Source organism: Pyrgilauda ruficollis, unplaced genomic scaffold (assembly GCF_017590135.1).
Source record: "Pyrgilauda ruficollis isolate IOZ18807 unplaced genomic scaffold, ASM1759013v1 scaffold791, whole genome shotgun sequence".
NCBI classification, from domain to species: Eukaryota; Metazoa; Chordata; class Aves; order Passeriformes; family Passeridae; genus Pyrgilauda; species Pyrgilauda ruficollis.
Window position 1 is genome coordinate 5,173 of NW_024529833.1, and position 11,269 is coordinate 16,441.

Here is an 11,269-nt window from a genome sequence, read left to right on the forward strand (position 1 = left end):
GGGGGGGGGGGGGGGGGGGGGGGGGGAAGGAGAATTCGCTGCTGCCGCTGCCGGAGCCCAGCCCTGTCCTGCTTCTTTTGCCGTGGGTGAGCCTTTGCTCGTGAGAGCAGCCACTGAACTGGGACCTTATTGTGATAGATGAGTAATGCGATGGTTGATTCTCACAATTAAAAGGCAAATATCATGTATATATGTTGGGAGAAGTTTTATAGACTTATAGCTATGTTTTACCCCCCCCCCCCCCCCCCCCCCTAAAGGGTTAAAAGGCAAAACCTCCATTGAGTGGATGAGCACATGGAGGGAAAAATCCTTTGCTCTCGGTGCTGTAATATTTTCTCTCTTCAGTCTTCTGTTGTAGTTTTGATAAGGTTTTAATAAACATTTAATTTTTTTGAAGTGAGTATAATTTCTCACATTATTAACACCCTACCTCACTTAAAAAAAGGACTCTCACCATCTGCTCAGGTACCCCGGGATCCTGAGCCCTTTCCCCCTCCCAGGGAGCCTCTCCCTGCCGTGTTCAGGAGCCAGGCTGCCACTGCTCCGGGTTTTTTGCTACACTGTAGCCCACACCCCCTGCCTGCTGGGATGCCCCACGGTTCCAGCTACAGCTGCGGAGTTTCTGATACATCTCGTCTACCACTCCGGGATTTTGTTCGTCCCTGTTCCAGCTTGCTGCTTCTGAGGTCCCTGCTACAGCTCCTTCTGCTGTGCAGAGGGGCATCAGGATCGGCTGCCCCTGGGGGTTTGTAAAGGAAGCCCCTTTCCCATCCCTTCTGCCGGCTGTGCCCGCCATTGTCCATGTGCAGAGAGACAACCGATCTCGTGCCACAGCGCCCCCTGCAGCCACAGGGAAATCGTCTCACCTGCCCTGCCCAGCTGGGGAGCCATCAGCGCCCCTGCCGGCTGTGACCATAAGTACACCAAAGGGGAAGGTGCCTGACAGCTGAGAGAAGGCTGTTACTGAGTTTCTGGTTTTGTTTGTTGTTGCCGTTGTTGTTGTTTGTTTGCCTTGTTTTGTTTGCCTTGTTATACATACTAGTAAAGAACTGTTATTCCTTTTCCTATGTCTTTGCCTGAAAGCCCCTTAATTTCAAAGTTACTTGGAGGGAAGGGGGTCATATTCTCCATTCCAAGGGAGGTTCCTGCCTTCCTTGGCAGACACTTGTCTTTCAAACCAAGACATATGAAGAACTGTATTTTTAATGTATCATAATAAGCATAACTTATTTGCAACATTTCCGTATCTCAGAAAAACATAATGTTAAAGTTGGGGAAATATATCATCCCCAATTCATTCAACAGTAGTTTTGTAGAAGTTTTAAGAATCAATTAAAGAATTGTGCAAGAAAAGTGCCAGAAGAATACACATCTCCTTTAGAGGCCATTTTCAAGTGTAGAATAAAGCATGCCCTTTTAAGGTCAAATTAAGACCACCAAGAAAAATTAGCATTAGTACCATCCCATTATTATTTTGGACATTGTAATCTATAAATAACTGTGTATTATTTACTTGACTGGTATCTCAGTGGTTTAATTATAACTAAATGCTTTTGTAGTTTGTTTTGCTTTAAGTACAGTAGTGAAATACTTTAATGTAGAGTTCTGAAGAGAGAGTTTTTGAGCATCCTCTAATTTTCCTTTACCCTGATGAGATCATCTTAATATATATACACACACACACATATAATAAAGATAAAGACTATTCTGCTCTGAACACTGAACGACAAAGTCCTTTTAGGGAGTTGGAGAGGGAAAAAAAAATATGCGGATAGGGAGGTCAAACCTTTCAGCATTACCCTTTTATCCTCTTCCTCCTCCCTCCCCCCCCCCAACATAAGATGGAGGACATAAGATTTTTATATTCCTTTCATGTCCTGTTAACTGTAACTTGTCTTTTCCTAACACTTTCATCCTTTAATCTCCAGGAAGAATTTTTATACTGCACTATGTTTGAAATGCATCATAATAAAATATAAGTTATGGGCAAAGCTTCCCTCCCTAAATTCTATATCAAATAATATTAGCTGTGCTATTACTTTACTAGAAAGAATCGTTCTGCTACAAGTTTGACATCTCTATTTGCACATTTGAAATGTTTACTTTTTTTCTTAATAATGCAGTGATGCAAATGAAAGGATTTTCTAATCAACCTTCAATGTTTCATCCTGCTGCAGTATCCTTTAAGAAAAAAAAAAAAACAAAAACAAAAACAAAAACAGTAAGGCCAGTCAGCATATTGGTTCTTTTCACTATTGCTTTGTATTTGGTTGCACTGGGTCTGGCTGGGATGGAGATAACTTGCCTCATTATAGCCCATATAGTGGAGCGTCCACTACACATACTGAGGCCCTGCTTTTCAGGAAGTGGCTGGACATTTGCCTGCTGATGGGAAGTAGTGAATTCATTCTTATTTTTGCTTTGCTTCCACATACAGTGTTTGCTTTTTCTTATTAAAAATGCCTTTATCTTGACCCACGAGCTTGTCCATCTTATTTTCTCTCCCTGGCCTGTTGATGCAGAAGAATGAGAGAGCAACTGCATGGAGGGCTGGCAGGCAACCAAGGTCAAACCACCACATTGGTTTTGTTTTAAATAAATTTTAGAAATATTCCATGGATACAAAATAGCAAGAAATGGTAAGGAGGCAGTGTCAAACTAGTGTTCTTCAGGCCTTTTACTACCAGCCTTCGTTTTTTCCTGTGTTATCAAAGATGGCTTCATAGTTATTCTTTCAAGTCACTTGACAAGACCTTTAGTGTTTTAATCAATTCTTGTGCTATTTTAGTGGTCATATTTGAACATTTCTTCCAACTCAAGGGAATATCAGTATCATCATCACTTCTTCTAGAAGAGGTTTTCATCTGAACCTTAAATTGACTTCTAAAAGTTTCCATACATATGCATCTTCTTCAGCATTCTAATAATATTAACTGTAAAGCCCTGCGCTATTTGCGGAAACTGATTTGTAAAAGCATTTATCATCTGCAGGTTCTGTTAAAGCCAGTCCCTCTAATAAGCAGATGTTTCATTAGCTTTAAAATTAGGTATGTCTAATATTCTGCCTAATTTTTTTAACCTTAATGACTTTGGCACCTGGCTTTTACAGTAAAAGGCTCCTCCTACCTCCTTTCTTTCATCTATTTCCAGACTCTCTCTGTTCCTTCATATTTAATTTTCCTGCAACTTGTGTTCGAGCTAATTTCCCTGTTGGCAACTCCTCTATGTATAAATCTTCCCTTCACAATGTATACATTAGACACCTCAAACGTGTGTGTGTGTGTGTGTGTGTGTGTGTGTGTGTGTGTGTGGCAATTTAGCTTAAGACTTCTGCTATCACTCTTGCTTCACCTTTGCTTTCTGAGTCAAGTGGGATTAGGTATGGGAATGTTTCTTGCTTCATCCACCCATCCATTTGTTTGTTTTTTTTTTTTTTTCCATCCTGGCTGTTTTGTCTAGAGGTCAGCCTGAGTACATACATCCTATTTGAAGTAGGAAAAAAAAAAAAAAAAAGCCAAGCAAACCTTTATTTAGTTCAAATGCAGTTAAGCCTGCCACATTTGTTTCAGACTGAGCCTGAACAGTTAAGTTGTTATCACTAGGTTCTGATGGCTTGCATGGCTCCAGTAAAATCTTGTTTCATTTAGAAGATACTTCAGCCCCTCTGCAGGACTTAAATGACACCAGTTCCCCTCCCTTCTTCTGTGAAGGGGTCCAATCCTTCATAAGGAGCCAACATACCTCAGTCAAAAGAAAGAGTAACCAACAGGGCAACAATGAGCTCCTGTTTTGTGAACAACTCTTAACCAGTTTAAAAGCAACCTCTTCAGTTTAATGAGATTATGTCCTCTACTGCATGTCTGAGCACAACTCCTACTACCACTGAAAAGTTTTCCCTCCCCCCACAAGAATTTTTCTTAAGCAGGTATGTATCTTAGCCTTCTCTCACACAAGCTGTGTACTGCATGTAAGTACTTACATCTGTGGAAGCTCAAAGCTGAATGCATATTCATGCCTTCCTGAATGAATGGTGTGAAGGCCTTCTTCGGAATTGTCATCATCTAGGAGGGAAAAACTCAATATGCTATTCCACCTGTGAACATTTTACATAGCACAATATATTATATAGGTTTCTTTTCCAGAATAAGAGGGATTTATACATTCTTTAAGATACTAAGAATACAGTGTCTCAGAAACAAGTCTCTCCAGTCCATTTGTATTAACTGCTAGATGTATAGCTGCAGAATTTTTAAGATTAGGTGAGATTCCAAGACTCATCTGACATAAAAGCAGAAGTTAACTTGTTTTAATTTATGATCTTGTGAAAAACAGAGTTCACTCCTTAGAATTTTTAAAAGTTTAATACTAATAGGATAAAGAAGGACAAAATTTCCAGCACTGGGGTGCTCCCGGCCAACAGCCAAAGAACACACCAGTACATACAAACAGTGTTATCTTTATACCTTTACATCTGGCTGAGGTGCATGCATATTCATGTGTTTCATACATTATTCAAACATTCTTGCCGAACTTTCTCATGTTTTAGGAACTTCTTTGTTTGGCTTCTTCACACTCCGGCTTATCTGCATGACACATGACATCCCGGGTGTCAGGTCAATATATTTTATTTCTTCTTGTGAGATACAAAGTTCTTAAATCCAAGTACTGACATAGCTGTAACCACTGCCATTTCAAGGTCTGCCTGAAAGATCCATAATGGAAACTGTTTTCCGATATGACTTCTAGTTAAAACATAAAATGAAATAGAGCTTTCTAATAGTATTAAGTGATCTTAGTATTTTCTGCTACATTAATTGATTACATTTAGTAATTCAGCTTCCTCCTATCGCCTGCCTAGCAAGTGTCCAAAAATTGATTTTTTAAAAAAGTGCGCAAGCACCACCTAGAAAGTACCAAACAAATTCAGAGGCACAAGAAGTGGCAAGCTGTCCAATTAATGTTGTTAAGAGTTAATGTATCAAAAATTCAAAATTTAGCTCGATTTTGCTTGGATGGCAAAGACCCAAACATTTCCTAATTTCAATGAGAAAGCTGACCTTATTTTATAGTCATGATTTCTTGTATTGCTTTAAACGCCCCAATAAATTTGTGGTTTGTTCTGATATAATTACCATGAACCCAGAAAAAAAACCCTGCTGATTCCAACAGAATAGACAGTTATTTAGATAAAACAATTGAACATCTCATATACAAAAGGGTTGGCATAATAAAGGCACATATAGTTGGATTACACAAAAGACCCTTCCTGTTGTTAATAGTCTGAAGCATCATGAAGGAACACTGCTACATTTTAAGATTTTTTTAGTTCCCACTGTTCTACAAAAGTGCTGATGCTCCAATTTCTTTAGTGCACCAGAAATACTGAAACAAACCTATGCAAAAATATAAAACCCCTAGAACACTATTTACATAAATGCACCTGCAGCATGTAATGTCACAAAATAACAATCTTCAATACACTGAAAGAGCAAAGCAATGTGTATAATGCTTTTATTTTTTGTTGTTGTTGTTAAAAAAAACGCTTGGAGGGCTTTCAGCGGAATTATGGTAAGCAAGTACTGAGCTGTCAATCACAGACTAGGCTGGAGCAGGACTGGCCTAAACAGGCACGAGCACATCCCCTGCCAACCACTCATATACATACAGTATACATTACACCCCACTACGTTTGCTCAGCAACTCCGCTCACAGTCTCGCCTGACTAACGCAGAGGTAAGGAGAGAGGAGGCGGGCATCACCCACGCCTCACCATCCGCTCTCCTCATACCACAGGGCCATGATGCCAGCTTGCCCCGTGCAGACACCCCAATCCTGCACTTCTCTCAGGAGCATGTGCTGACCATTACTGAAAAGCGATTACAGACAGTGCTGGCCAGGGGTGTGGGCCAGGAGAGATAACCGAGTGAGCGATGCAAGAGGCTCCGGGGCCGTGTGTCCCAACGGCCGCCCCTGCTCACAACTCCTTGCTGGCCCAGTGGATGTGTACGGCAGGAGCTCGAATACTTCTGTCTGTCCCCAGAGGTGGGCATTCCCAAGAAAGGCACCGTGCCCTCTGCAGCCACTTCGCTCCGCCCCCCAGCACACACTAGAGAGTGGGCAAAGGAACTTCCCCCACGTCCCAGGCTCCTACAACCAGCGGCTGGCATCACCTTAGCAACAGGCTAACAAACCCCAGCAGGCCAATGACAAGGCGGGGACAGGGAGTGGTCTTCCAGACTATGGTAGGGTACAAGGCGTAGAGTTAAACTCCACTCTGTGCAGCAAGTGTTCACAGTCCTGCCCCTGCAGCCAAGGGAAGGACAGTGGTGTCCCGGGACAACTGCTTAAGATTGTATGTGCTGCACATGCAGCACCAGTCTTGCTTCTGGTGTTGGAACGTGTCAGATCTGTCCCTTCCCTGCCACCTTTTGTTCCCTTTCCAGACAAAACCAAGCACCTACTATCGAGGTCAGCATTTGGATCTACAGGCCACATACAAAGTCATTGCTGCTGCTTAAGCTGACAGAAGCATAGGATCTCCTTCTTACTCGTAAGGATACATCCTGCTATGAGTGGCTCCTGCATGCTTGCATGTTTCTGTCATCTGCAAGCCAGAGGTGAATGAATTTTTCGCATGAGAGAATTCTTTTTCTAAGGCAGCAGTATAAAGAACATTTGAACTAGAAAGACATCTCATGAGTGACCCGAGCTTGCTTGCATCACGGTAACATAATTAAAATCGATAGCAACTGCTATTTGTAGAGGATCTCTGCAGTAAATATATTTCAAATTAAAAAACAAAACACACACACAAAAAACAACACCTCCCCACACACCCCCAACAAAGTCAAAACAACACACCAAAACACCCAAACAAATTATGTACTCAGTTTTAACATTTTCTCATTCTAGGAACTGAATCATCATCACCACCACCTGACGTGTGCAACCAATCTGCAGAGAGAGGAATACTCCCTCCCTTCTTCCGGGGACTGGCCCCAAACAGGATTGAACCGCTTCTAACAAAGGGTGGAAATTTCAGAAATAACAAGCTTAGAGTCCTTTGTATTTTCACGAGGTAACTATGCAAACAATAGATTAGCAAATTTAAGACCCACAATCCCACTCACAATGTAATACCCCATTTCCATACCCCAAAATAAGAGAATTTGCAGGGCACTTTCTATAGGGGCTTAGCAGACCAGGTTTTCATTGAATGCAGGTTTCAGAACTCCTCAACTCAGAAGCGATGCTCCATTCATACAACCATGATCTCCTATTTGGCCTTTCAGACAGATTTTTACATCTGGGTCCCCCATAGAGGAGTTGAATAAAATAAATTAAAGTAATTTACAAGTATACTAGTTTAGAACAAAGGAAGAAATGGAAAATTATGGGTGCGATGGTGATAGCATATCAAAGTAATCCACAGGAAATCTTTTATCTGCCAACAATGAATCAACCTCAAAAATAATTCTGCAAGTCAGACCTGTATCTGTTATGTGTCAAAACGTCTAATGGTACATCTTAATTACACTTATGATTCGATAGGATGCTACCAAGAAAATAATTTACCACATATCTGGTTTTGACTCAACAGCTATTTTCCCCACAGAGAAACAAATCACACTAATATCGCTAAAAAAAAAAAAAAAAAGGCATTGTATATTACAAAACACATATTAAAAACCAATGCAAATCCTTATGAAAAGACTGTTAAAAGGCGGGTATTTTTTAAAAGTCCTGTTTTCAGGTACTTTGAAAATGCACCTCAACATGCTTTTAAGTAAACATTCAAATAATCAAAAATACAACCTAGGAATGTAACCAGCATTTCCTCATCTTTAGAAATAGTGAACACTCTGAGACTACATATGAAGGAGGGATAAACCAAGCAAAGATGCATCTTTTTCTGGAAATATGTCTGCATATAGTGAATGAATAAGCAAAAAGCTTACCTCTTGCATGCCCGACTAGAACGTCCTTATAGTTAAAATACTCTACTTCTTCGGTGTAATTTTGTGTATAGGCAGTGTTGGATCCAGCATTTCTAGATTCGCTCCAACGTACTTTTGCATGTCCTCTTGCATGAATTTTAAGAGCTTTCACTCTAATTTCCCCAGTAACTTCTAAACTGATCCTTCCTGAGACTGTGTCCCCGCTAGAATACACGGGGATATTGCTGTTACTGAGACAGTCAAAGCTTATTGACAAAATCTTCACCTTCCCCAGCACCATGATTTTTAACGAAGTGTATAAAAATATACTGCAAGGAAAACAAAAACGCGACCTTCACTTTACACTGAACAACGCCTCTGCTGCGTAGAGCGTGCCAACAAGATCAGCGTGTCCCCTACGAACGCTTCATCGGAATTACTGAGAAGACAACGGCAGCCACCCAACACTGCGATATCCGTACAAAGGCAGCTAGCCCGCACGCCGCCAGCTCACTTTAAGAACAGCTTTGTGAAAAACAACCACCCCCGCGCATGCGCGAAGCGAGTCGCGGCGGCGGTCCGCTTGCCTGTCTTTCCTGCCGTGTTCGTTTTTCTTGTGTTATTGCTTCCGTCTCATGCAGAGTCAGAGCACTCCCTGGTGGAGTCAGGGCTCTGCTACGAGTTCGCAGTACGGTATTGAAATACGTACTGAAGAACTGAGAGAAAAAGGACGGGGGGGGGGGGGGGGGGGGGGGGGGCTTCTTTCCCATCTCATCTCATCTGATCTCATCTCAATCATCTCGCTGCCTGGCACGGTCTGGGGATCCTGGCTGGCTGGTTGGGAGATGTCTCGGAAGAAGCTGGCAGCTGAAATCGGGCAGCAGTCGGTGGGCACCAGGCCCCAGATTCTGGCAGCAGATGGCACGGGTTCTCCCCCTCAGCCATGGGTTGCCTGGCTAACAGTAAAGATTGCCACGATTCTGTCGGCACGTTGCTCAGTTACAGACCTTGCCCAAAGCTTTTGTTCGTGAAGGGGCTAATCCTGGGCAAATTATAGGCAGGGCCTCGGCAGGTGAGCGGGGCACGGCTGCCTTTGCCGGCCTCACCCCCCCCCCCCCCCCCCCCCCACCCCGCTCCATTAACTGAGGAGTGGGGTTACAAACGCATGGCATTATGCAAAAGTAAACATTTAAACCTCTATCAAGGTGAAGTTTTCTATTTTAATACTTTTAAATGCAATTAATATAAATCTTAGTTTGGGGTCTGGCTTGTTTGCAGCTGATGTTGGGTTTTGCCCCCTTTTTTCCACTTCTTCCATTCATGGAGTTCAGACAGGAGAGTCACACTTCCTGTCCTTCTGGTTCTGTGTTCATTGTCACCATGTACCTCTGTCAGTGTGGATCTGCACAGAATTTAAAGTGCATAGCAGTTACCTTTGATGCCTACCTTTGGCAGGCCCTTGAAGATCTGCAGAGTTTCAAGACCCAAATCCTGCTAGCCAAGTGGATATTCATATGGATTTTTTGTATATGTGTTGATAAGGAAGGGAATACTCTCACATAATTTGGATATGGCTCTATAGTGTTTTCTCATTTATTTTTTTAATACAGATGATGTATTTTGTATACTTGCTAGGTAACGGGTAAGGTCCGAACAACCTCAACGATAAAATATTTCGATTTGCTTGTGTAACACACACCAGCACCCCTCGGCATTATATATGGACTACAGACAGCATAGCCGTAACTTGCCTTCTTTTCTCAATAGAATTGCTGTCTCTTGCCAAGCCATTTTTGGACATACAACTTCAGAATAACATGGTGTGAGAGACGGTCTGAAATTCCCCTCATTTTGCCTCACGACCATCTCAAAGACAGACATCACGACCACTGAAAAGACCCTAGTTGGAATTCTGGCTTTGCTTGAGATGGTTGCTCGCCAAGATCCTGCGGCCTGAGCGGAGCTTCTGGCCTGCCAAGCTATTGTTTGCAGGTGTGTTTGCTGCCACGAGACGCTGAACCTACTGAAAAGGTGAAGGGGCACTTTGCCCTTCTTTGCTTGCACCCACTTCGCAACAATAGCCCTGGAATTTCCCCACCTCTCGGCTTGGCTGGTCTTTTCCGGGGTAACTTTTTGGTGGTCCCCACGGAAGACCCTTCATCTGTTTTACAACAACCGTGATGGATGGACTGAGATGGGAGAAGCTTCTCCCTCAAAGACTGAGATATGAAACCCCTATATGGAGGAGCTCCCGCTCCTCCCAAGGACTGAGACTGAAACCCCTAACCTGGGGGAGGTGAGCTGACCAAAGCGAGATGTTTGCCTATAGGTGTGACCATTGGACCAAGAAGACAATGGTTTTCGCCTACTGCTGAGTATATGGACTTTTTGTAACCTTCCTCAATGCCTTCTTTCACCTCAACAATTTCAATAGACTATTCTTTATTGCATCTGATTCGATTTCAAGACCTGTCCCCTTCCCCCACCAAAAAGGACTATAAAGAACCTTCAGTTTAACCAGCATCTTTGAGATCTCCCCTGACGTAACCAGGCAAACTTCGTTGACTGGACTTTGAAGGACTTCGTCTTACTACGTTTGGTAGCTATACTCTCTCTCTCTCTCTCCCCCCTCTCTTTTCCCTATTCTTTCCCTTTTTTTTTCCAGCCCCCCTTAATGCATTTGCTGTGGTTATTTCAATAAAGGTGCATTGGTTTTGATTGATACTGCAAATTCTCCTGTCCATGTTGGTTTTTAGCACTCTGAGATCATTTAACGAACTGTCACGAATTCCGTTCCTATGAGTGGATCATGACACATGGCTGCTGTCATGATGTGGTATGTGTTCTAAGCATTTCATGCCATTAGGTGTGGTAGCTTTACCTTGGCTGGATACCAGGTGTCCACCAAAGCTGCTCTATCACCTCCTTTTATCAGCAGGGCTGGGGGGAGGTATATGGCTTGGCTAATTCTACTGAGAGAGGAAATATTTTGTTCAGCTCTATCATGTGGAGTTCGTATGTCTGAGACTTAATACACAACAGACCTCCCAAACTTCATCAGCCAAACGGCCTGTTTTATTGTTCTGACCACCTTTTATAGGCAAATCAAAAACTCCCGGTACTATACAGCCATTGGTCTGATCACTACACCCCCCAGACTCTCAATCAGTCAAATGCTTGTATTTTAGAAGAGTTCTTGGTTGGAACCTCTGTCAGTCAGCCTAGAGGTTGGTTTATGGAGCTGGGCTGGATTTGTTACTTATAACTGGATTAATGTTAACCACAGATTACCTTATACTGCAACGCAACTCCAACAAGCCTGGAATGGGCAA

At 42.7% G+C, this 11,269-nt stretch overlaps 1 protein-coding gene across 1 annotated transcript in view; it reads right to left on the reverse strand.

The window, feature by feature from the left end:
• The window catches only part of LOC121364112 (arrestin domain-containing protein 3-like), a 13,462-nt gene extending 4,945 nt beyond the window's left edge, over window positions 1-8,517 (reverse strand). Inside the window, exons 1-2 of the mRNA XM_041487107.1 lie at window positions 7,959-8,517; window positions 3,980-4,061 (exon numbers count right to left, since the gene is read on the reverse strand). Of these exons, the coding sequence (XP_041343041.1) occupies window positions 3,980-4,061; window positions 7,959-8,238 (362 nt within the window). The 5' untranslated portion in view covers window positions 8,239-8,517. The remainder of the gene's footprint in view (window positions 1-3,979; window positions 4,062-7,958) is intronic.
• Window positions 8,518-11,269: the final 2,752 nt, after the last annotated feature.